At 41.3% G+C, this 27795-nt stretch overlaps 1 protein-coding gene across 1 annotated transcript; it reads left to right on the top strand.

Moving 5' to 3' along the window:
- Positions 1-697: 697 nt before the first annotated feature.
- jpt1a (Jupiter microtubule associated homolog 1a) lies at positions 698-22051 on the top strand (the record flags this gene model as incomplete). Its single annotated transcript, XM_080722520.1, has 5 exons — positions 698-753; positions 3952-4094; positions 13140-13234; positions 14457-14490; positions 21909-22051. The coding sequence occupies 5 exons, from the start codon at positions 698-700 to the stop codon at positions 22049-22051; spliced, it is 471 nt and encodes a 156-aa protein (XP_080578646.1).
- Positions 22052-27795: the final 5744 nt, after the last annotated feature.

Here is a 27795-nt window from a genome sequence, read left to right as displayed (position 1 = left end):
CACTATTTATTTTACCTTATTATATTACCCTTATTATTTTCACCTGCTGTTTTTATAATGTCGGGGGTAAACTTATTAAAAGTGCCACTTACTTAGTCACACCAGTGACCACCTTTCAGGACAACAAATATGTAAGCACTCAAAACAAGTAATCTATCTAACTGTAGTGAAAACCAGGACATTTTTTAAGTAGTGAATGACGATCGTGAATGGAAAACGGGGACATTTCTGTGTTTAGATGCAAATATGTGTTGGGATTACACCTTGAAACTGGGACGTCTAGTCACCATAACCACGCTGCATCCTCCTGGATGCTGTGTGGTACCAAGTCCTCCCTCCTGGATGCTGCTGTGGTACCAAGCAAGTCCTCCTTTTCTGAGCATGATTGCACGAAACCCAACGACTCTCCAATCATAATATGTTATTGATCTCAAAGGGTCCAATGGGGTGGACGGAACGCCGACTTGTAGGCGGGACATTGGCTGGGAAAAAATAAAGACGCCTTCAAGTTAGTTTTCACCATTCACCAGACGGCATAGCAGGTTGATGAATTTTCGGGCGCCACTGGCTACGGCAGACCGTGATGACTGATGAGGCGGTGAAATATACTGCTTAAAATTATTAACTGGTGGCAATTATTCCAACTTAATCAGGTTTTCTAAATCGTTTTACAAGCCCTCTGTGCAAATACAAAAAAATGACTACGACAACGATCTATCAAGGGATGGAGCCCGGTGCCAAAAACAGTAGCAGGTAAATCACGCCAATACGGTTAGTTCGCCACCCTTTAGCTGGACAAAAAGAATGTACATACAGTACACATTTTCAGTTACAAAAAAGCGTCAACACTTTTTAATTGAAAACATGTATATAGGCTATCTTTTTAGGTATAGGCTACGCACGGTCTTGCGACGAAGTAACGGTGAGCCTTGAAGCTATATAATCACCATCGGTGTAGTTTAACTTGATATTAAATAGGTTTTTAAACCTATCATCTAGTCGACGTTTCGAGGGCATGATCTAACGTGGATATATAACGTTCGCGTGGCCAAAGCCCTCCACCATGCACTACCACACCTTAGAATGGAATGGATGCTTATTCTAACGCTAGCTAGTAGCAGCTGTCTTGCCTTCCTTTGTGGAGGAGGTAAACGTGTCTGTGTAGCAACCCGAACTACATCGGTACCCAGTTTTAACAATAAGCATGATATGGCCAGAGATTGTGTGATCTTACATAAAGACTTCTGTCCTATTAAACTACTGTTTATTTCTTGCCTTTTTACGTTTTGGGAATTAGATTTCCATTATGTCTCAAGAAGCATAATGATGATGATGAGACACACTTGAGGTTGTCTTTTCTGATGCCAGCATGAGCCGAGTTTATGGCTGGGTGGGGTCTCCCCCACATTTCAAACAGTGGTCGAAATAAACAGTCGAGCTTTTTGATAAGGCATGGTCCAGATGCACTTGCTCCAGATCTGCAGGGTTCATCAATATGTCCATTGTGGCAAGGACTTGGCCCTGTCTGTCTGTGGAAAATTTGAGTTTATTTTTTTTACAGACCATTAAAAAAACATTTTGATCACAAGACCCAATTACTGAATGTCAAATATCCAGGTTTTGTTCATATGATTATATGACACTTTGTAGGCTACTAGTAGTGTCATAGCCTACCACTAGAATTAGTGGTTCTCAAATGTGGCAATTTTTTTATTTTGACAAGAATGTCCAACACAAGCCAGCATGGCAATGACCCCTGCAGATCTGGCTTTGGTGACTGTGGCCGCTTGAACTGGGCCTCCTCTTACTGTTGGCGTTGGCCACACCTGACTACGGTATAGGGATGCCATGCCAGGAGGAGAGCTGTGGGAGAGAAACCAGACTCTCTCCTTTGAATCAGAAGGCAGGAGGAGTCTAGTTTACTAGGCTATCACGTATTGGCCTATAGCTTACCCATACAATGTCTGTATTCTTCTGGATCTTTGAATATAGTATAGAACTCAACCTTAATAAACAGTGAGCTGTAATTGATGCAAAAATAGAGTAATTCAAAATATGAGTTGTGGTATTATTGTCCAGTATTGATTCATCCCTTGAAGTTGATCCTAGAACAAGTTCATATTTTGGAATAAATTATTCTATTTGTCAGTGTACTGTTGTGTGTAGGAACAGCATAGTAAACAGAGTCAGAAATCTGTTTTCGATAGAGCAGGTATCATTCCTAACATCTAGAGTCTAGAAATCATCACAAACTAGAAGCAGTGCTCTTCCGAGCACAGGTCTCCACCAGGCCACACAAATCGGCCTGTTATAGCGCCACCATGAGGCTGATTTAAAAAATGTGGGGCAGAGGTTCTGAATTAGCATCCAGGGAGTGTGTGTGCTCAGTTTGGCAGCGATCGGGCCAACGGCGCCGGAGATTAGCTGGTAACAACCAGGCCACACAAATCGGCCTGTTATAGCGCCACCATGAGGCTGATTTGAAAAATGTGGGGCAGAGGTTCTAGATTGGCATCCAGGGAGTGTGTGTGCTCAGTTTGGCAGCGATCGGGCCAACGGTGACTGAGATTAGCTGCACACAAACTGCGAGGACACACGGACACACGGACGGACGGACGCACGGACGGACGGAGGGGAAAACATACTCTCCCTCAGCCTTCGGCTGGTGGAGACAATGAACCAGTCCAGCTATGTTTAAGTTAGAACAAAAACTAGTTGTAGCACAAGTGGCCACTAATGTAAGACTACAACGTAATGATGAAGAATGGTAAAATGTGTGTTCGCTCCCAGCTTGTGTAGACAAACTTATGCTGCTCATATTAGAATGTCTGATGCGAGGCAAAACAATAACAGCGGTCGGTGAAATTGAAACGCACACCTGTTCAAACATCTTATCAATCAAAGGTAGATGTAATGTATCTAGCCTTCACATTACTTGATGGGAGTTTACTTCTTAATAAGTGTTGTTAACATAATGGTACAGTACAGCTAGGGGTGGGCCATATGGAAAAATACAATATCACGATATTTTTTCAAGCTGTACCACGATACACAATCTTAGCATGATTCTTTTTGTTGGTTTGTATGGTTATTTTTCAAGTTACTTAACAGTACAACCGTGCACCTACAGTACAAGGTAACAAAAAATAAAAGAAGGAGTAACAGACCATTTAGACCAGTGGTCCTCGATGTCAGGTCCAGGGTTCCTTATGGGAGGTCTAAATTGATCCTTACAAGTATGTAACTTTGACAGTATACAAATGAAACCAAATTGACACTTACAGGTTAATTTGTTTTCATTTGTATGCTGTCAGAGTTAAGGGGAGACCTTGACGGTTTTAAAGATTTGAGAACTGCTGATTTAGACCAAAACGCAGGTTTAAATGAATTCTGCAATGAATCTCTGTATTAACAATTCAATAGGATATTTTATAAGGCTCCCTCATTGTATCATGATATATACGATATCTCTGAAAAGGCATATCATGGAGACATTGTATCGTCTCAACGATATTTATCACTATGTCACCCACCCCTAAGTACAGCCACACAAGGTAGTTACATATAGCCTACTGTACCAACTGGTTAGTTAATAAGCTGCTGCTGCCCCCTAGTGTGAACATCTGGTGCAACTCTACTAAGGTAGATATATGTACACAGTATGAATGCATATTCCTGTACATCAATCATTCAGTCATCAGTCTATCCAGGAGTTTAGACAGTTCATGTTTCTGAACAGAAAGAGAACTGTTAATTAAGCAACCTAATTTTCTAGACTTTCATACATTGAAATGCCACAAAAAAGGGTGTGAAATACGTGTGTCTGAAAATATTTCCCAGAATGAACATACAGCAGAAGTCACCTGTTCTAACACAAAAGTACATACACTTCGGAAATTTCTAATGATGAACCTAAATTTTAATCAATGCAATTTCACTTTGTTCTCTCAGGGTTTTGTGCCCTCCGGGAGGTGCCTCTAACATCTCTTTTGGCACAGACGAGGAGAAGCCCCCCGTCCGAAAAGACAAGATGGCCTCCACTGTCTTTGCTGAGGATGAAGACCTTTATGCTCATCGAAGGAACAACCCACCTGGTACAGCCTGCTTCATCCCAGACAGCATGACCTAGGCCTTCACATACTGTATCTATGTGAATTACAATTTAACATTGTCCTTTAAGTCAGTGGTTCTCAAATGGTGTGCCCACTAATTGTAATATATATAATTGTAGTGAAGGGATAGCAGCTATGCTGAAATTGGGGAGCTGAGTTCTGTTGTTCACTAGGTTCATGCCAGTGTGTTGCCCAGAACACCACTTTAGGGGCCCTTAATCCAGATCAAGAAGAGGCTTGATTCTGGGTTTATAGTCTCTTTTACTTTCTCCTTTGCAGTCACAAAACATGGAGTTCAAGAGTTCAACAATACACGTGTGTGTGATGTGGTGTTTGGTCATTGACGCACACAACACACCATAGTTTGGAGCAGGCTCAAACAAACTAATTAAACGTCTTAAAATGACGACTTGGCACTCTGTGTAAAGTTTTCACATTTCAGCACTGCATTTCTCATGTAGATAGATAAACAGACAGACAATCACTCTGAAAGTAAACACACCAGGCACCTGGTAACCAAGGAAATATTTGGTGCAAGAGATTATCTCTGGTTCAGCGTTATAGCACAAGATCAAACTAACTTGCTTGTTTAGATGGAGGAGAGGCTGACATTCGTCCGCACACTCTCACTGAACGCACAGTAGGTTACAACACAGCAAAAGACCATCGTTCACTGCCCACTGCTAGTGTATACTCTAGTACAGGGGTGAACAACCTTTTTGGGAATAAGATCTACTTAGCCATTTGTCAACATTCACAAGACAGTAAAAAGTACCATTGCTTTTACATTTTATTGCAGGCTTCTAATTAAAATTATGCAAACACTTTTATAGTTTATAAAAAGGCTAAATCAAATATGGAAAAAGAGTAAATGCACACCAAACTATAATGAAGGAGAAAAAAAAAGGGAAAAATATTTATGGTACTTAAATACTGATGATAATGTGCGTGCACATAGTTGAGATTTCAATTCCTTTTTTCTTATTCTCAGTTCACTGTCAGGATGTGGATGAAATCGGATGTGTGTCAGGATGTTGATGAGTCAAATATTCAGTCAAACATTAGTCAAATAATTTGTGGTTTGTCCGAAAGTATCTTTCCAAGTTCCCTTTCTTCCCCGTCCCTGACGAGACAACATACTTAAAATACTGATGACTGCACTTTAAGTTTCTCAGCTGGAGTCTTGTCAAATGATTTGTGGTTCGTCATTTGGTGTCTTTCCAAGTTACCTCTCTTAACCATCGCTGCGTAGTTGTTGCTGACAAGGCAAAAACATTTCTCATTCCACATGATGACAAAAATGATTCACTTTTTGTCCCATGGCCTCTACAGTGGTGGAAAAAGTACACTTTTTTAAGTAAAAGTATCAATACTGCAATGTAAAAATACTCTAATACTAAAAATACTCTCAAATTCAAAATGTACTTACCAAAAGTACGAAAAGTAAAAAGTACTCATTATGCAGAATGTGCTTTTTAAAATGTATAAAAATCTTTTCACCATCGCTGCATAGTTGCTCACTCCACCCCTGCTCCAGTTTTGTGTTTGTGCACAAGAGTGAGTCCACGACGATCCGTTACAAATTTACATGAAAAGTTGCTACAAAATTAATTAACTTTTTGTCCCATGGCGTCTGCAGTGGTGAAAAAGTAGCCTACTCAATTTTTAGTAAGTAAATGTATCATTACTGCAATGTAAAAAATGTAATGATATTCTCTCTTAAGTAAAATTCTAAATGTACTTGAGTAAAAGTAAAAAAATATTGCTATCAAAATGTACATAAATACCAAAAATAGAAAGTACTCATTATGCAGAATGTCCCTTTTCACAAGTTTTAAAATGTATACAAATGTTTTGAAGATAGCAGATCTACAAGCACACAATGCGACGCATAGTGAGCTTGTAGATATGTATATAGGGCTGAAATTGGTAATGTATGTTTTGTAATAATAATAATCGAAATCGAGAAAGCTTTGACTGGTGGTTTATTGAAGCGCACTTGCATGGCTCCAAAACCAACGTAAAACTGAAACTGAAGCATAAAGCAATACAAGAACATAAATAATAGAACATAAGCACAACATGGGTAACTCAAACATAACAAGGAAATGATAATACAAACAAATCCATTTACCTCACTGGCTGCATCCACGACAATGAAGGTCAGTGTGTTTGTACACACTGAGCCTCTAGGGAGACACCATGTATGTCAATCTGGTCGGAAACCACATAAAAAGGTAACTTCCGGCACATTACTTTGAGCAGAATAAGAAAATACTAACAAACTTAGAAAATAACAAATAATGACAAAATAGCCATTAATGGCGGCAGTTACAGTAATCTTGTACTAACACACTTGGACCACTGATAAGACACGGGCTTTTCAGACATGGAGCAACAATTAAGGCCTCACTGTGCCTCTCATGTGATTACCGGACAATCACTCAACGTGCAAATGCCTGGCAGGCGATCTGTGCCAGCTTCAGCTGTGTTAAACCATTGAAGTTGACCATGATACAGCTCTTGTTGCGGGCAAGCAACAGTTTCATGGGAGTGTGCCTGCTTGTCACTCCACCTGTCAGATTCCCTACCTGCACACTTACCGGTAATCGGTAAAAAGTACACTTACCACATACCAGGCGCGTCAGTTGCTTGGAAAAGCTGCCAGGGTAATTACTGTGTTAATCCATGCTGCGCCGCGGGGCGGGTTTCCATTGCGAAACATCCCCATTTCCGAAACCAGGTTAGCATTCACCAGCGTCGGCAGGTTAGCATTTCACCAGGTAGGCATTCACCAGCGTTAGTTTTACTGAGGTTAGGGTTAAGGTTAGGTCTAGGTGGTCGGAATAGCAACCATGTAATGCTCCCTGGTATGATTCGCTGGGGTTCACATGAGGGGTGGGCGATATGGTGATAATTATCGTTGAGACGATACAATGTCTCCACCATATGCCTTTTCGGAGGTATCGTATATATCGTGATACAATTGAGTGAGCCTTGTAAAAAATCCTGTTTAATCGTTAATACAGAGATTCATTGCAGAATTCAATTTAAACCTGCATTTTGATCTAAATCAGTAGTTCTCAAACTTTAAAATGTCAAGGTCTCCACTTAACTCTTACAGGTCCATTTGGTTTCATTTGTATACTGTCAGAGTTACATACTTGTAAAGTTCAATTTAGACCTCCCAAAAGGAACCCAGAGAGTCTAGTTTTTGTCAAGTAACTTGAAAAATAACCATAAAACCAACGTGAAAAAATAATCATGATGAAATCGGGTATCGTGATACAGCTTGGGAAAATATCGTGATATTGTATTTTTTCATATCGCCCACCCCTAGTTCACATTCAAACCAGCCTGAGCATGATTGGACATCCAATCCATTCATGACACAAATGGATGCTTTTGTCTGGGTTTTCAAATTACTCCATGATCAACCAAAAAGACCCTCTGCATCAACCAGTTGATCTTAATTAATTACATGATTGCCCACCCCTCCTCTAGAACAGGAGTTCCCAAACCTTTTTGTCTCAGGGCACCCCATAAATATTTGTTTTAATCCGAGGCACCCCTACATTGTAATTTTCACTCCCAGCAACTTATATTTAGCCTATAGCATATCGTCGTGGTCGGGTAGAAACCTTGTATGTCCAAAACCGTTCGTTTTGTATTTATGCGAGGCGTTGTGTGCTTGTAGATCGTCTGTTTTCACTCGTTTTTTTGCGACAGTCTTGTATGATGAAGAAGGGCTTTGCTTTACCAAAAGACGTACACATTTGAAACTTGGAGATACGAGGTTTCTGCCCGACAGTGACGATATTTTAGTGATTATCTTGCGAGGAAAATGTTGAGATAACAGCCATTTTGGTTAGAACTGACTGAAAATAACTTTGTTCTTCAAGTTTAAAATGATACTAAATATTTTTTCAAGTGTCCAAATAAATTCCAAATATTATCAAACGATCTCGCGGCACCCCTGGACTGCCGTCGCGGCACCCCAGGGCGCCCCGTCACCCACTTTGAAAACCCCTGCTCTAGAACAACGTGTTGCTGATGGCACATGGCAGGTCACTGCAGTAAGACCTGGTGAATACCATGTGTGTCAGGATATAAAGCACCCTAGCTCATTACTTTACCCAACTACTGTATTACAGGCCTCCTATACTGCTGATCAAGCTACCCGTCGCTATGTCCTTATTTGGGTGACATTGGGGATCTCTCTATATGTGATTTTCCAACGATATTTGCTGCGTTTCTCTCCCTATCTCTGTCTCCCTAGTTTCCTGTCCGTCTCTACTGCAATCTATAAATAAAAGCCCAAAAAATGAATAAAAATCCAACAATGCATAGATAGATAGATAGATAGAGATTTTTATTTATGTGTCCTGCACCAAATGATGCCCAGCCCACACGGGCTTACAAGACACTCACAGACATAATACATATATACACCAAGATACACCACAGACAAAAGTGCTTAAAAAGAACACATTGATAGTCCATTGTCCATGAATTTTGGCAAAACAAAAACCTCATTATTAAACAACCAGCGTAACATAGAACATCCAGACATCCAAAACAAATCTGGATTTCTGGCTTGCATTTTTTCAAACAAGGGATTTCTTAGGCCATGATACAGTGGACAGTGAAACACAAAATGAAACTCATCCTCCACAACTCCCAAATCACAAAGAACACACAAACGTTGCTCCTCAGGAATACCAGTATACCTGCCCACCTCAACTGCCAGAGGTAATGCACCAGTTCTCAACTGGGCACAGAGGGACCGCTGTCCTCTCTTTAAGTTAAATAAAACATAAGATTCCGTTATATAATCATCTTTAAATTGGATATAATTTCTTAACTTTGCTTTTTTACAAGTGTCCACCCTCCATTGCTCCTGATGTAGTATTGACAATTTATATTTAACTATATTTATATTACATTGGAGATATTCATGAAATATAAATTTAAGTCAGAAATTGAAAAAATTAAAGAAACTTCTCTTATCCATGGATAGTTACCTGTTCTATTCCAATTAAATATCATTTTTGTAAGCCTCCCTTCTGGCAGTTGGGAAAGGCGGTTCCACAGTCTAATGATTTCACACCTCTGCTTTGTAAGGCAGCTTTCCCAACCTGTGTCACCTTCAATGGCCAGTTTAGTGGTATACTTATGCACCCCGAGAAAACACCTCAATGCTCTACTCTGAATGTTTTTACATTCGGTGGCCTCCTCAAAGCCCCATACACCTGCTGCATAAAATAAAATAAAAGAAACCATACAATCATAAAGCTTGGTAAATGTAGCAAAACATAAATCAGGGCACAGTTTCGTTTTACTTAATATGGCACCTAATGCTCTTCCAGCTGAGTCAGCCAAGTGAATTTCCCAGAGTACAGTGCCAAAGAATTTACTTCCTTTCAAGCACTGTGGCTTGACGCCAGGATGTCTGCAAATGTTATGGGCTACATGTCTGACATCATATAAAATACATTGTATTTGTATAGGGCTTTTTAATAACAAAGTCACAAAGTGCTTGACAGAAGAATCTACAATGCAAAAGCAGCATCTGAAAATAAAAAGTAAAAAAATAAAATGGAATAGATGAAAAACAATAATAGCATACATTAAAATCAAGAGTGCTAAGGGTTGAAGGCAGCTCTATTAGAGGTGAGTTTTCAGGTGAGTTTTCAGAAGGGATTTAAAACTAGCCTGGTTAATAAACCAGACTGCACAACACCACCCCCTGTTGGTAGTGGTGATAGAGTCTGACGCTTGCAGTCAGGCTAATTTAAAACAGCCCTAGGCCATTGCCAGAGGATCTGAGTTCACGGGATGGGAGTCATGGGACATAAGGGTCAAGTAAGTCCGAAATGTAGGACGGTGCAAGGCCAGATATGGCCTTGTAGTTGATAAGTGACATTTTAAAAGATTCTAAAAGAAAGGGGCAACCAGTGCAGGGAAGCTAAAATGGGTATTATATGATCAAATTTCCTGGAGCCAGTTAAAAGAACGAGCTGGAGGCGATGAATAGATTTTTTGGAGAGGCAGGAATAAAGGGAATTGCAATAATCAAGGCGTGATTAAATAAAGGCATAAATGACTTTTGTCAAGTCAGGGGTGGAAAGAAAGGGTTTAATAGAAGTTTGAACAACCTTCTTTACGTGGGTTTCCAGAGAGAGGTCAGAATCCAGGAAGACTCCCAGATTTCTAACCGTGGGTTTTATCATGGATTTTATCATGGCCTTGCCTGTTCCTAATCCTGTTGGCAATACATCTCAGGGTGTAGTTAGTGCCATGCTTGTTCTGACTACATGCAGTACATACAGTGGATATCCGTCATTGATACAACTATTATATTATTGTATAAACACACCAAGAGAAATTTCATATGGGAGTACCAATATTGATGAGAAGATTCTTTTTTCTTTTGAACTTGAACTTGTTTGAACTTGTTTTTTGGGCTTTTGCCTTTATTGGATAGGACAGTAGACTGACAGGAAATGAGTGACATGCGGCAAAGGTCGTCAAACAGGCATCCATGCCTACGTATGTGGCAATGATTAAGTGGTACAGTATGCGCCTGGATCAGTAGGCCAGCGGGTGCCCCTTTTGAACTCTTTTGATTCATAAAACTAGTATTGTTCATCAGAGACTTTGCAACCTCAGTCTGACTACCACTGAGCTTATTTTGTGTGTGTGGCTGTACACATGAACTTAATTTCTCAAGACAGCCTCAAAGGAAGAGAGACAGCCCGAGTGGGCGTCGCCCTTTCTTTAATCTGGGTTCCCACACACGAACTAAACATAAAAAAAACGTACACACAAACGAAAAACAGAAAACAGAAATACACATGAACCAAACACATGATACACAGATGTGATACTCGCTAATCACTTGCTCCTCCCACTGAGATTCTTGGCACTAAACACAGAAACCACTCTGTAAACAAAAGCATTTTTAGAGGAGCAACACAGCAACAACTAGAAGCAGTGCTCTTCCGAGCACAGGTCTCCACCAGGCTGTGCGTCCTGGTGGTGCTACTGTATAATAGGCCAATGTAAAAAGGGTGGCATATGTTCTTCACCTTAGATCTTTCATGGCAATCAGACGCTGCATGCATGATTTGAAGCATTGTGTTCCAAAAATGTGTTTTGCTAAAGTCTACCTGCTGGTGGCGCTATAACAGGCCAATGTAGTGGGAATATGTGTGGCAAATTTCACGGTAATCGCAAGCTGCGTTGATGATTTGAGGCATTTTGTTCAAAAACTGAGCAATCCTGCAAACTTTGGAAGCCAATATTAGCCAATCAGGATGGAATATGAAATATCAGACGGATCGTACTTGATCACATGACTATAGAGATACTGTGTACGGATTTGCATGATTTTTGGATAAAATCTCAAGGAATAATAGGAAAAATAGTGTTTTACTTAAGTCGGCCTCCTGGTGGCGCTATAAAAGGCTGATGTGAAAAATGCAGGGAAAGGGTTTTTCCTTGGCCTCTAGGGAATGCGCTTACAAAGTTTGAAACTGATCGATGGAGTTATAGGTAAAACCTCAAATCGGCCTGTTATAGCGCCACCATGAGGCTGCTTTCAAAAAATTTAAGTGGCATTTCTTCTTCGACCTAGTGGGAACGTGTGTGCGCGATTTCATGATAATTGCACTTTGCGTTTGGGATTTGAGGCATTTTGTTCCAAACGGCTCAATCCTACAAACTTTGGAAGCCAATCTTAGCCAATCAGGATGGAATATGAAAAATCGGACAGATCCGTGTCGATCACATGACTGTCGAGATACTGCCTACCGATTTGTAGGATTTTTGGACAAAATCTGTAAGAGTAGTGCACAGAAATGTGTCTTGCGAACATCGGCCACTAGGTGGCGCTAGAAAAAGCCCATTTGAAAAATTTAGGGCAGAGGTTCTAGATTGGGATCCAGGGAATGTGTGTGCTCACTTTGGCAGCGACCGGGCCAACGGCGACTGAGATTAGCTGCACACAAACTGCGAGGACACACGGACGGACACACGGACGGACGGACGGACGGACGGACGGACGGACGGACGGACGGACGGAGGGGAAAACATACTCTCCCCTCAGCCTTCGGCTGGTGGAGACAATAATTGAGGTCCTTCTGTGGCTTACTGGCATAATGCACGACTAGGCCTCGACCAGTCCTGCAGTTTGTGAGATAAGCCTCAGACAGACAGCCAGTCTAGTAGAGGCCCTTCTAAACAGCTCACTTCCGAGGAGCCAAGGCATAAAAAAAAAAAAAGATTCAAACTAAAAACGTTCTAATTAATTACGTAAACCATGAATAAATTCCCTCAAGGTGTTCCTGAGATACCCCGTTGGGATGGATGGACAGCCTGAACATAGCGCTTGCGGAGGCATAATAAACCTTAACTTTAAATGGTGGTAAACAGTGGCGTCACAAGGTGTAGGAAAGTGGGACTGAGTTACTAGGGCCCAGGGTGGTGGAGGGGCCTTAATTATTTTATACTTTAACTATTGAAAAATAGCAGATATACAAGCTCTATTGTATATCTGCTATACAATAGAGCTTGTATAGCATTTTCACGCAGCGCGGCACTCAGTGCCGCGCTGCGTGAAAATGTGTGCAAATCAATTTTTAAGCGAACATTTGTAACTCAAATTTTGCTTCTTGGGGGTCCCTGGAACTCAATATTTTGAGATGGGGGTCCGTGGCCAAATACATACCATTTTGGGGGTCCTTCACATGAAAAGGTTTAAGCTCCACTGACATAGAAACATAGGTTTTTCAAAAAACCTTAGAAAGATTTGAAATATTCAAAGGTTTTCATGATTTTTCAAAAATAGCAGATCTACAAGCTCGCGGCGCGGCACTCGGTGCCGCGCTGTGAGCTTGTATATCTGCTATTTTTCAATGGTTAAAGCACAGGGGCCCCACAGTGAATCCTTGTACCCAGGGCCCAGAATTTGGTGCAACACCCCTGGCGTTAAACTGTTTACTACATGTTTCCTCATTCCTCCAGGTGGCAAGGCTGTGGGTGTCCTGGTGGGTGAGTCCTCCGCTCCTCCCAGGAGAGTAAACCAGTCCTCCAACCCCCCAGCAGAGAACCATGTGACGGTGAGTTAATGGATCAGTTGCTTTGATTTTTAGTTGTAACAGTTTAACCACTTTAAGGGGCAGTTCAGTCAAATAAATATGATAACAAGTGTATTCCCAGTTTGTCACACAACAGAGTAATGTATTATTAACCGACAGACAGACAAAAATTTGTCAAATCCAATACATAGTTTTCTGTCCTCCTTGCCAAGGACTGTAGGGGCGTGGCCTATGTACACCATGAAGTATCTGCTTTGGTTTTCTTGATTAAAAAAAAATAAAAAAGGCACTGAAGTACATTTACTCAATAAAGAAAGTAACTAAGTACTTTTACTCAAGTACTTTGTATTCAGGTACTTTGACTTTACTTGAGTATTATTATTATTTTCAGTAGTTTCTACAATGCAGTAGAGGTACTTTTACTCAAGTAAAACATTTTAGTACTTTTTCCACCACTCTCTCACTCACACACACACACACACACACACACTCTCACACACACACACACACACACACACACACACACACACACACACACACACACACACACACAAACACACAAACACACACACACACACACACACGCACACGCACACACACACACACACACACACACACACACACACACACACACGGCCAATCACACATTGTGATTGGCTGAGTGGGGCAGCAAAAAAGCATGAAAATATGCTATCCCAGATACGATTCAAAAACATAAAGCAGTCTTATTCCGCTTTAATATAAAGTTCCATTTTTTTACAGGGGTTCAGAAATGACTATTCTACATGTAAAATATGTCTATAAACAAATAGCTTAAATTTACTGAACTGCCACTTTAAACCATATATGGTTGACAGGTGTCACTCAGGGCTCTGTCTTCTGTTTTCTATAATGTTCTTTATCCAATCAGGAGAGAGGACAAATCTCCAAATGGAACACTATAAATTGTATATTTATTTTATTTACTTTGTGGAGTTCACTCTCCTCAGTCTCCTGTTTGGATGAAATTGGTGTCCTGACCTGAACGTGTTATCTTTTCAATAAAGAGCTGTAAAGACGGGGAGACCCAACTACATTTTTGTACCATTCGTATGTAGTATTGTTCTGTATAGATAGATAGAAATAGAGCGTTAACTTTTTAACAACAACGTTTATATAAACTATTCTACTAATATTTCACTTTGCTTTCCTCTCACAATATTTGGATTGACGTCTCTTTTTTTTTCTTTTTTCAATCCTTTAGGATGCAAACGGTGATGCCAGTGATGTTGGTATTGGTAAGTGTTTTTTATGGCATGTACTGTAGGAAGCTACTGTAGTAGCCATCTATGGGGGGGGGGGGGGGGGGGGGTTCTCCAGAGCAAATTTAGCAAATCATGAACCGATCAGCGCTAAAAGTCATTTTTGAACCGCCATGCATTTATTTTCATGTATGTTTTATATTATTTTGAATATTTAACGTAATTATTTTATCATTAAATAAATGAGGTTTGAATCATACTTGTGTCAGATGCTATATAACAATTCACCCTTTGTTAGCCTCCTGGTTGGTCCCTGACTGACCAACCAGCAGGCTCTATCTGCCTTGTCCCGCCCTGGTTCCGCCTTTTTTATGTTGAATTAGCTAAAACATAATTTTTGGAGAAATAAAAACATTTAAAAACATGCTGATTCACTATGCTGCCACTGAGCAGCTCCAATTCATGACTACCGGGAGCTCCGCCCCCACCTCTCCGCCGAGACCTCCGACGAGAATCACAGCCGCACCATTCACTTGAATGGATATACAGCGGATTTTACACATTAAATATTAATTCCGTTTTGGACCCAGAGCTTCGAAATCTCGTCCAATCCGTCAACAAAGGCCTGGATATGCATTGGAAAAATATGTAGACCTTTAAACTTTTAAAACAATACGACAAAGGAATATATAAGGACGCAACAGCAGAATGAGGAAATCGCCTGTCTGCTGGACCTATACAGAGGCTATTACTCTCCATTACACAAACAACCAACCAGAATAAACTGCTTCAAATGTAGGCTACATGTTTCTTATCATGCCGATTGCTTATAAATCTTATCTATAACATTTGATATCTCTGGCGTGAAATGTTCGCGATTCCTGACAAGTTTATCTGCCGAGCCGCAGAGGGAGAGGGTGTCGCATCAAATTCTGGGCCCTGGGTACAAGGATTCGCTGTGGGCCCACATGAATGTTCTTCATCGTGGGATTTCAAAAATAGCAAATCTACAAGCTCGCAGCGTGGCACTCAGTGCCGCGCTATGAGCTTGTATATCTGCTATTTTTCAATCGATAAAGTCTAAAATAATTAAGGCCCTTCCACCGTGGGCCCTGGTAAGTCAGTCCCACTTTTCCCCCCCTTGTGACGCCCCTACCCACAGCCTGCAGTCGAAAGCAGAGTTGAAATACAACACTTCGCGTCGCTACCCCTGTTCATTCAGACATTCACAGACGTACATTACATATCAGTTGCTATTTAACATAACAAATAAGGTGTTTGTAGTCATGGGTTATTGTCGTTTAGGCCAATACAGTCCATTCATATTTAAATTGGTTTGAAACGGCTTTCTGTGGTCCAGCAACCATGGACATGTTCCTTATTCCTCTGCTGCGACCTTATATATTCCTATGTCGTATTGTTTTAAAAGTGTAAAGGTCTAAATATTCTTTCCAATGCAGATCCAGGCCTTGTTGATGGATTGGAAGAGATTTCGAAGCTCTGGGTCCAAAACGGAATTAATATTTAATGTGTAAAATGTGTGTACAATCCGCCGTATTTCCCATTGAAGTGAATGAAGCCAATAGCGGCGCGCTGTGATAGTGGCGGAGGCAGCTTTTGGAGGGGGCGGAGCCGGTAGTCGTCCATTGACTGAAACAAAGTTTGAAATTAGAATTGAGCACACAGAATAACAATATGAAGCAACTGAATTAACATGGCATGTCCCACTGAATGTCCCACCAAGACACAGCAACCAATGGGTGTGGAGAGGGGCAGGACAATGGGCGGGACTTGACAAAGGGTGAATTGTCAATGTGAGACCATTGCATAAAAACTACCGACACATAAAATAAATAAAGTGAATCTTTACAAACGAATCAAGTACAATCAATTCGATTTGCACTGTCTGATACCTTTTTCAGGTTGTGTGACGTGTAATGATCGTATAGGACTGACAACAACATGCAGTGTGAAAGCAAGCACCGTAGGAGTTGAAATTGCAACTTGTGATTGAGGTGGTTTAGAAAAGCTTGGGCATGCTTCAAACATACCTGAGGACTGTTTCACAAAGGTGCAATTAGCTAATCCAGGATGTAAGCCAAATCCAGGTTTGCCAAAGCCTCCTCCGTATTTAGGGGTGGCATAGCTGAATGGTTAGGGAGCCTGCCTGGGAAACCAAAGCCCCTGATTGTCCCTGTTTCGATTCCAGGCCAAGGTAGCAATGTTGATGTGTGTCCCTGAGCAAGACTCTTAACCCCTGATTGCTCACGCACCTCTTGTTGGCAGCGAATTAGCTGAAAATACTTAATTTCCCCCTCGGGAGGAAGTAGGTAACTACTAGGGGTGTAACAATACATTTTAATAGCGATTCGATACATATCACGATACATGGTTGACGATACGATACATGGATGATATTGGTTAATTCATGGCGATACGATACGATTCGATTCAATGATTTAAAATCGATATAGTAACTATTTAGCAAAGAAATTAAATATGTGTGAAAGGTGTGGATAGTGCAATTTTTAAGGGAAACATGTACTATTATGGTTATAAATAAGTAAACACAGTGATTATCCACCAAATACATGGTCATTGTATATTGACAAACCTGCACCTTGAGATTACACACATTTATAGATAGACCAGAGTAGCTCTATGGAAAGGAAAAGTAATTAAACCACTACCTTTTAATTTTTTCTTCTTAAAAATGCTAAATACAATGCACAAGTAGGTAGTATCGATATAATCGATTCTTTGCACTGCCGATTCGATACGATACAAAATAAAACGATTCGATTCGATTTTAGCTGTTTTCATTTCGATATACTTCGATTTTTTAAGTTAAAAACGATATTTCGATACAGTTACTATATCGTTACACCCCTAGTAACTACCGGTAATAAGGGTGTATCGATATAAATATCGATATGAATCAGTTATTGGTTTCAACATTAACGAAGCGAATGCATCGTTGCGCGTTTATCTGGATCGGTCAAAATAGCGCCTGAATCGGTTGATGTATCGGTCCTAAAGCTATTGATCGGTTCCCTGGATTTTAGCATTAAATAACTAACCTACTGTGGAAATCTGAACTCACTTTCTCAGCGTTTACTATTACAATTCATTGCTTCAAAAGTGAGTGCTGCTGAACACAGTGCAACGAAAAGGGGAAAGCTGCCTGCTCCGTCCTGCGGGAAAACCGCAGATCTACAAGCCCACAGCGTGTTGCATTTCGATGGGTTGTAAACTTGTAGATCTGCTACTTCCTGGCGCAGCACACTGGTGCGTGTAAAATGACGCTCCCAACTGCGACGCAGCGACTGTAAACAACTCAGCATGCTAGTTCCAGACTAGTGGAGAAATGCAAAGTTTGGATTTTATAAGAATGCGACAGTAATGGATAGGATATTATTACACATAACACTTTTCCCAGTAGAACCATCGGAAGTCCCTGCATTTCCGACAGCAAAGGACTCTCTAATGGACTACATTAGAGCATTGTTTCTCTAAGTGGGATCTGAGCCAAAGTACAGTAGATCAACACATGATGTGTGCCAGACTTCAAATGTTGCACTTACTGCACTGCTATGTTGTTACTTTAACATTGTGGTGTTAAAGTAACAACATTTCTCTTTGAAATGATCTTATTGACTGAATAACAGCAGACTCCTTTTCTAGTTTTATTTGGTGATCTGATCGTTGGCGAGGATGTAATATTTTAGTTTTTCAGTGTTATTATAGCAGCTTTGCAAAGTACAAGAATTGCACTGTACTGAAGCCTGAAGGGCCAGGCCTTTTGTGTGTTCTTTTTCATATTTCTCCACCTGACTAACTGCTAAAGTGAAGCTCATAGAAATGGGTGTGTGAGACAGATTTCCAAACCATGTCAGTAGGCTTTGTTCTTTTTTATTGTCTACATGTCTGTGTCTATTTAGAATGAACACAACAATGACATGATACTAAAATGATTTGTCATCCATCTTTCTTTACAATGTTTTGTTATTCCTTGGTCTTTTATGAGATATCTATTATTTGAAGGTCAGCAATGCTACTTTATAGATCTAGCTTCTTAATTAAATGAAATTGCACCGAATCGCATCGCAACGAATCCTTCTGTATGTAAGATTTATCATCTCTGAATCGAATCGTAGCCCATGTATCGGATCGGATGCGTATCGTCTTGGAAGGGACAGATACATACCCCAATAGCAGGGTTCCCCAATTAGTTTTCCCCAAGGGCCGAATTATGTCTAGGGTACCAAGCCGAGGGCCACAACATTGCAGGCAGCGACGGCGGCGTTCCTGCTACTCCAGCGACAGTTCAGATACCTTCGTTGTCGGGTGAATCTTGTATGTCCAAAACTGTTCGTTTTGAATTTATAATTTTAAAAATTATTTAAACTAGTGAAAACAATAGTTTTCACTACTTTTGTGCGACGGCCTTGTATGATTTGCGAAAGAACTTACAAATTTGGAGATACGAGATTTCCAGCTGACAACGACGATATACTAGTGTTGTTGCTGCTCTTATGCCACCATTATTACTGGGGTTGGTAATAATGGACAGTAGCCCCCCGCGGGCCGCAAATGTCCCGCGGGCCGCCTATTGGGGAACCCTTTAGCCCTATATAGTGGGAGAAATATGTAACAAAAATAGGCTAATGTGTTCACTTCCGGCAGAAAGTGTGAAAATTTGCACCTAGGGGTATTTTTGTTCTCCGAATTCAAAAATTGACGGTCCCAAGCACTTTTCCCATGGGATCTGGTGGCTCTAATTCACTTACCATACTAGGGAAAAAAGACCCCCCAAAAAATCTTCTTTAAATAGCATGTGAGGGGTCTATCTAGGGGGTTTTCATGATTCTGAATCCATTGCAAGCATTTGTTTTGCACGAAAAACATTCCTTGGGCTAAAAATGGACCCTACACAACTGTGAAAAGTGATGACTCATCACTAAACCCTAGTTTTGTGGGGTCCGTTTCTTGCCCAAGGAATGTTTCTGTGCAAAACAAATGCTTGGAATGGATTCAGAATCATGAAAACCCCCTAGATAGACCCCTCACATGCTACTTAAAGAAGATTTTTGGGGGGTCTTTTTTCCCTGTATGGTAAGTGAATTAGAGAAAAGTGAATTTGAGAAAAGTGCTTGGGACCGTCAATTTTTGAATTCAGCGCACAAAAATACCCCTAGGTGCAAATGTTCACGCTTTCTGCCGGAAGTGAACACCTTTTTCACATATTTCTCCCACTAATAGTAACTAACTATTATAGCCTGGTTTATTCCGTTCCACTAACGCCAAACCAGGCTGAGAGGGAGCGACTTTGGTAAGCCAGGATTGTAAAGCCTGGCTGAAAGCGCCTTCATGTATTCCTTGAAAAGCCCGAATCATGGAACCAAACAGAGCGGCGTTCTTCCGCCCCCAGTTAATCTAGGTTTCGTTTAACAAATCTTCTCCCCCAGGACTTTATTGCCTTGTTGTTGCAATGTGCTATGCAGATTAACTTTCCTTTCCTCTTACTTTACGACCGCACCCAGTCGAGTGGGTGTATTTGAATCGCCGACGTCTGTTTGTCTGTCATAGTGACTGATAACTCAGACTTGACAGATGATGTGCGAGTACAGGTAGCCGCAAATTGCAACACTAGATTTTTTTAATCGGTTGAATCTAGGGTTGCAACACCTGCCACAGCCAATGCACCAAAACATTTTTTTGAGTGGAAGCCGCTCCTCTGAATGGCCACGTCCGTGGCTATGTGGGTGGCTGGCCAGGCGGGCTGGCCGACTGGGTCTGTAGCCTGGCAATACCTCTGGTAATACCTCTCCTGACCACACACATCAAGGGAGGGGCGCTGTTGAGCAGGCCAGGCACAGTCACACACTCTAACACACAGACATACACAAAACACCTGCACCCACCCCCCCACACACTCCCACTCTCTCTCACACACACACACACAGGCACACACACACTCACGCCCACCCCCTAACCCCCCCCCCCCCACACACACACACACACACACTCTCTCTCTCTCTCTCTCTCTCTCTCACACACGCACACACACTCACGCCCACCCCCCTAAACCCACCCACACACACACACACACACACACACACACACACACACACACACACACACACACACACACACACACACTCACTCACTCACTCACTCACTCACTCACTCACTCACTCACTCACTCACTCACTCACTCACTCACTCACTCTCACACACACACACACACACACACACACACACACACACACACACACACACACACACACACACTTCACTAGCCATTTAGAGAGTGGGATTAAATCATTTTAAGGTATTTGTATATTTATTTGAGTATTTCCAATAGTTTCACTTCTACTACATATACCTCAACCCCTGCTGCACTCAGCCAGCGCTGCGCCGCCTCCACCGCTCAGTGATTTTGTGATTTTTTTGGAGCGGTGAAAGCGCTCCCAATAGACAGGTATGTCCGTGGGTATGTGGGTGGCTGGCTGGCTGGCCGTGTCCGTCCGTCCGTAGCCTGGCAATACCTTGAGTGGCCACACACAACACACTAGTTAAAGGAGGGGCGCTGTTTTGTGCGCGCACACACACACACACACACACACACACACACACACACACACACACACACACACACACACAGGGTATAGCTGCTCAGATTCACCGCTCCACTTCGAACCGAGGTTTGATTTTTTGCTTTCTGATTGTATTAAACGACATCAAACTCACCAATATTGGGGCTGTATGGAAAGCTTGGAGTATCCTCTTCCTATCTGCAAAGTGTTTGTTTCATAAAAACCCAGTGTAGACATGTTATGAGCTACTTTCTATCAATACATTTTTGAAGTGTTGAACTTTGGAAGTGCTCGTCTTCTATAACGCTACGTCCCGCTGCCTCCTACATTGTGACATTTAGAACCAGGTGGTACACAGGACCGCTGAGTGATTTCCCACAAGCGCTTCCAAACTTAGAAAAAATTATCACCTGAACTGAATTTCTTGATAGAAAGTAGCTCATAACATTTATACGCTGGGTTTTTATAAAACAAACACAGATAGAAAGAGGATACTCCAAGCTTTCCATACAGTCCCAATATTGGTGAGTTTGACGTCGTTTAATACAATCAGATAGCAAAACATTTTTTTTGATGCATTGGCTGCCTATGGGAGGTATTGCAACCCTAGATTCAACCGATTAAAAAAAAATCGAGTGTTGCAATTTGCAGCAAATTTGCGGGTAGGGTCAGGAACTGCACTTATTTATTTATTACTATTTAACAATGAGTTTTAAGAATAATTCACACTGCGACACTGCGTTGTAAATGATTGACCGGCTATTTTCAGTGTGAGACACAACCAAGTATGAGTCAGGTTTTAGCACGTACGTGGCACTAGTTTTGACGTGTGTTTCTCCTCCTCTTGGTGTTCAGACAACAGCGCTGAGGCTGAGGTGGTTCCAGAACCAAAGGAAGAGGGCAGTCAGGGCGCCCCTGCTGAGCAGCCCGCCACAGCTCTTCTTCCCTCGGGCCGTAGGAACCCCCCCGGCGGCAAGTCCAGTCTCATTCTGGGCTGAATGCTGGCTAGCCATGCCTACTTAACAGTACTCCTCTGAACTCATCAATTTCTTTCCACTTTTTTTGATAAGAGAGACCCGTCATTCTGTACGCCCTGGAATCCTATCTTGAACCCGAACCTACGCCCATCTCCACCCTGTGCCGGATTGCATTGCTTTGATACCTTCTTTTTTTAAATGTTTTCTAAGCTTTTTGACCGAAGCACTTTATGTATTTGATTCAGAGCCTCGACCTTATCCCGCCGCGTCTGCAGTGCATCAGATCTGCCGGGGAGGCTGCGAGGTTCCTGGTGTTTTTTCTCTCACAACTGCCCCCAAAATCAATCTTTTCTTAACATTGTTATAATGGCACAAAGATCTCATTGATGCGTGACCACTCTCTAAGAATGCGAAGGAATATGGATACGAAGTGAGTTGTCCCTTTTGCGCCGTGTTCAGTTTTGGCCAAGTCTGCATGCATGTCTGGTCTGTAATGTATGAATGTGAGCAGAAAATAAAATGCAGGATTTTATTTTATTTTATTTAAGCTGGTTATGCTGGACTAAATAATGACTTTTTAAATTGTTGGATACAAGTGTTATTGTTGCATGAAGTTGGAAAATTCCTCTTGATTACAGTTTAATTATTGTACACATAGAAGGGCCAAATAAATTAGTCACTACACTCTGAAGGATAAAAAACTCAAAGTATGTTCTCTGAAGAATAAGTAAAGCAGAATTGTTATTAACCATTTTGTATAGTATCAGTTGCCCTTAGAATATGGTAATCCCAATCATGAATGCAATGTGTTTTTTTTATAAGTAAGATTTTACTCAAGAACAAAGTGTGCCTGTTTGTGTGTTAGGCTACATCAAATGGGGTTGGGTTTCTCACAAACTCTCGTTCTGGTGCACGTAAATCGACTGCTATTTGTCATGCCACTAAGTATAAAGGGTTTCAATGGTTAAATGTTTTTGGTGCCATGTTGTTTCTGACAGACCCAGCCCAGATTTGACAAGTGACCTTATGACAGCTCAGCCTATGCCTATGTTTTTCATCCATGCATTCAACGTTGTATGTACTTTAGTTCCTGTTAAGTGGAAATATATACTGTATCTAAAAGGCACATTATTTTGTACATTGTGTTATGCAAGGATTCCAGTCTAGAGTTCATTATCTTCGTCACCTTTTGTCTTGCTGTTGCAGGTCTGATACCGTGTCCAACAGGTCAGTCTATTGTAAGAACCCCCGGCACGTGAGATGAAAACTCGAGGGTTAGTTACGCAGGAGGGAGTTCATAGGATCATAAAATGTCAGTTTTCGTCGTACATTGACTTGATGCTGGATGTAAGTCACAGTACAAAATTGAATCCCAAGAATCTGTGCAAATTAAAATGAGTATTAAAAGTCATTTTCATGGACCTTGTTGTAGGTTTTTTTTTTACTGTGATCATTTTGCAAAGAATAATACCGTATTACATACAATAATCTCTCTAGACTAGAAAATAATGCTACTTAAGTTTACGTTTATTTGATCATCACAGTAAAGAATACATTAAAATACATCAAAGATAGGCTGAAGCTCAAAGCTTGTAAATGCCTTTTCCACAAACATACCCATAGTAAAAATGTTCAAACAGCAGAAAAGAACAAAGAAAAGAAAAAAGAACAACAAAATGAACAAAGAAGAAAAACAAAGAGTTTGCCAAAACAAGGATATACCAGTATCCAAAAATGATGCTAATCTACACCTTTTTCCATCCCTGGAGTTTTATACTGAATATAATAATAAAAATAAAATGATTATTATCTTTATCATTGTCATTATCATCATTTATTAAGTGGTCCTCCTGGTCACCACAACCATTAACCACTAATATTACCATCTCTGCCATCACGCAATCGTCATGAATGTAACCACTTAATATATTTATTAGATTAAATTGTATTTAGCAAGAATATTATGTTTGAGACGTCTTTTAAATTGTAATATATTAACACTATGCTTGACCTCCTCTGTCAAGCCATTCCATATTTTAACTCCGTAAATGGAAACGCACATACTCGAGTGGTAAAAGCACTGCTGTTTTAAATTAAGCTCCCATCTCAAATCATAACGTACCCCTTCCCTATGCCTGAACATTTGGAGAATGTTCCTGGGAAGCAATCTATTCCTTACCTTAAACATAAATAGAGCGCTTCAATTAAATCACATAGCTTCATTGTAAACGACCATAATTATTAAGAACAGTTCATTTGTATGATCATAATAACCTACTATTCTTATTGCTCTTTTTTGGACTATAACTAACGGCTGAAGGTTACTTCTATACGTATTTCCCCACACTTCTAGACAATAAGACAGATATGGTAATATTAGAGTGTTATACAGTGTTAACAGTGACTTATAATTAAACACCTCCCTTGTTTTGCCTAGGACACCCACACTTCTTGCCACTTTAGCCCGTACATACGTTATATGAGGTTTCCTGCTGAATTTGTGGTCTATTATCACCCCCAAGAAGATGTTCTCATATACTCTTTCTAATTTTACATTATTAATCTTTAGCTCAACCAGTGTATCCAATTATTTATATATATATATATATATATATATATATATATATATATATATATATATATATATATATATATATATATATATATATATATATGTTACAGTATGTTTGGGTAACTCAGGACGTTCATTGTAAGAGCGCTTGTTTCGTTCACCACACACTAATCACCACCAGATGGCGACGACAGCCCATAGACAGCCATTCACTAGTGCAGGCGCTGACGTCACTCGTTTGCGACTCCCTTTCTTTATTTACTAGCCTAGCTGGGCGGTGTTTAGCCATTAGCTTAGCCATTAGCTTAGCCATTAGCTTACTATGAACGTTTATCTTGGGCTTGCCCAGGCCTTACGGCCTGGGCATAAATATAACGATTGCATTCACCACGGCTTCGTAACTGCGGCGCTCGGGGGCGAAGAGCAGGACCAAGGTCCGCTGGCCTTCGCGCCGCTTGCAATGTCGTGGACAATCGATGGGCTCCGCCTGGAGGACGTTGTTGTGGGCGACCGCTTGTTCCGCCCCGTGCGGCACCGCGAGTGCTCCGTTTCTCGGCCGTCCTGTTTCTCTAACATCCGGTGACATATATATATTAAACCACAGTTTCAGTTTGTCCAGTTCCTCTGAGACCTCCTCCAACAGCTGCTGGTTTGATTGATTAGAAGAGAAGAGAACTTATTAGAAGTTTGCAATAGAAAAAAGTACAGTTTCATGACAGTACAAATCACTGGTACAAAGTCAACTAAAAGGAGATCCTAGAAAGCAGAGGCTTATTTCCACAGGAAACACACTCTTAAGTATCTCATATAACATTGAAAGACAGACGGATAGACATAGTACTTTATCTAGGATAATATCAATTTCAAAAGCAGAAAAGGCATAACATCAAATACAAAGGCAGAAAAAAAGGGTGGGGGGGAGCATGGGGGTCTAGAAGGAGGCCAGGGATTTGCTCTCCTTTAAGGCTTGTGGAAGGGCGTTCCACATGTTGATGGTATAGCAGGAGAACGAGTTAGAACCTTGTTTAGTGTTAAATCTACGTTGATGATGATTAGTGGAGCTGCCTCTGGTGTTGTGATGGTGAACATCCTTGACCTTTAGGAAGTAGTTTGTCAGGTACATGGGTATCTTGGAGGTGTAGTGTATCTTGTACACCAGGCCCATTGCAAGATGCTGTACTCTGTCAGCTACTTTGAGCCACCCCACGCTTTCGTGGTGATGATCGGTGAGGTGGGCCAGAGGAGGAAGACCAAGCACCACCCTAATTAGTTTGTTCTGGGCTGGAGGTTCTCCCCAGCGCAAAAATGTTGGTGTCGTCAGCATGACTCACAATTAAAAAAATAATAATTCAACGGAGCTTTATTGGCATGAGAAAACATACGTTTACATTGCCAAAGCAAGTGTCACAAATAAAACTAGATTGGCATCCAGGGAATGTGTGTGCTCACTTTGGCAGCGATCTGGCCAACGGTGACTGAGATTAGCTGCACACAAACTGCGAGGACACACGGACGCACGGACGGACGGACACACGGACGGACGGAGGGGAAAACATACTCTCCCTCAGCCTTCGGCTGGTGGAGACAATAAAAACAGTTGAAAATTGGGAACATATATACATCGGGAGGGGGTACAGCATTGTGTAAACAGAGCTATGTCGCATTGTGACATTTTATATATATACAGGGTATAAAGCTTTTGGAACAAATAACAGCATTATTTCTTTTCTCAAAATGCATTTAAAGGTAGTAGCTCTGTTTCATACTGTATGTGAAGTAGGTAAGATGTCAATCCATGGTTTATAGTCCTTAGGGTGGTTGTGTTTCTAGCCTTATTTTGTTGCAACAGTTCACAAATCTTGCTGCTGTGTTCGAACATCGTTGTATTTCTCCCAGTAGGTATGGGAGTTTTTCATCATTGTCTCCACCAGCCGAAGGCTGAGGGGAGAGTATGTTTTCCCCTCCGTCCGTCCGTCCGTGCGTCCGTCCGTCCGTCCGTCCGTCCGTCCGTGTGTCCGTCCGTGTGTCCTCGCAGTTTGTGTGCAGCTAATCTCAGTCGCCGTTGGCCCGGTCGCTGCCAAAGTGAGCACACACATTCCCTGGATGCCAATCTAGAACCTCTGCCCTAAATTTTTCAAATGGGCCTTTTCTAGCGCCAACTAGTGGCCGATGTTTGCTAAACACATTTCTGTGCACTACTCTTACAGATTTTGTCCAAAAATCCTACAAATCGGTAGGCAATATCTCAACAGTCATGTGATCGACAAGGATCTGTCCGATTTTGCATATTCCATCCTGATTGGCTAAGATTGGCTTCCAAAGTTTGTGGGATTGAGCCGTTTTGAACAAAATGCCTCAAATCACAAACGCAAAGTGCAATTATCATGAAATCGCGCACACACGTTCCCACTAGGCAGAGGAAGAAATGCCACTTAATTTTTTTTAAATCAGCCTCATGGTGGCGCTATAACAGCCCGATTTGTGGTTTTACCTATAACTCCACCGATCAGTTTCAAACTTTGTAAGCACACTCCCTAGAGGCTAAGGATAAACCTTTGCCCTGCATTTTTCACATCAGCCTTTTATAGCGCCACCTTTGGGCCGACTTATGTAAAACACATTTTTGGATATTACTCCTTGAGATTTTATCCAAAAATCATGCAAATCGGTACACAGTATCTCTATAGTCATGTGATCAAGTCCGATCCGTCTGATATTTCACATTCCATCCTGATTGGCTAATATTAGCTTCCAAAGTTTGCAGGATTGCTCCGTTTTTGAACAAAATGCCTCAAATCATCAACGCAGCTTGCGATTACCGTGACATTTGCCACATATATTCCCACTAGGTCAAGGAACAAATGCTACCTTTTTAACATTGTCCTGTTATAGCGCCACCAGCAGGTAGACTTTAGCAAAACACATTTTTGGAACACAATGCTTGAAATCATGCATGCAGCGTCCGATTGCCATGAAAGATCTAAGGTGAAGAACATATGCCACCCTTTTTACATTGGCCTATTATACAGTAGCACCACCAGGACGCACGGCCTGGTGGAGACCTGTGCTCGGAAGAGCACTGCTTCTAGTTGGCCATGTTTTCAAACTCACTTCGGGTGTGTGTAATGTGTGGGAAGTATGTGTCTCTGATGTCTTGGTATAGTGGGCAGGTGGTTAGAAAGTGTAGCTCTGT

The sequence above is a fragment of the Nannobrachium achirus genome (assembly GCF_963921795.1).
Source record: "Nannobrachium achirus genome assembly, chromosome: 3".
NCBI lineage: Eukaryota > Metazoa > Chordata > Actinopteri > Myctophiformes > Myctophidae > Nannobrachium > Nannobrachium achirus.
The sequence above is the reverse complement of the archived record's forward strand: the minus strand, read 5'-3'. Positions and strand labels throughout refer to the sequence as shown.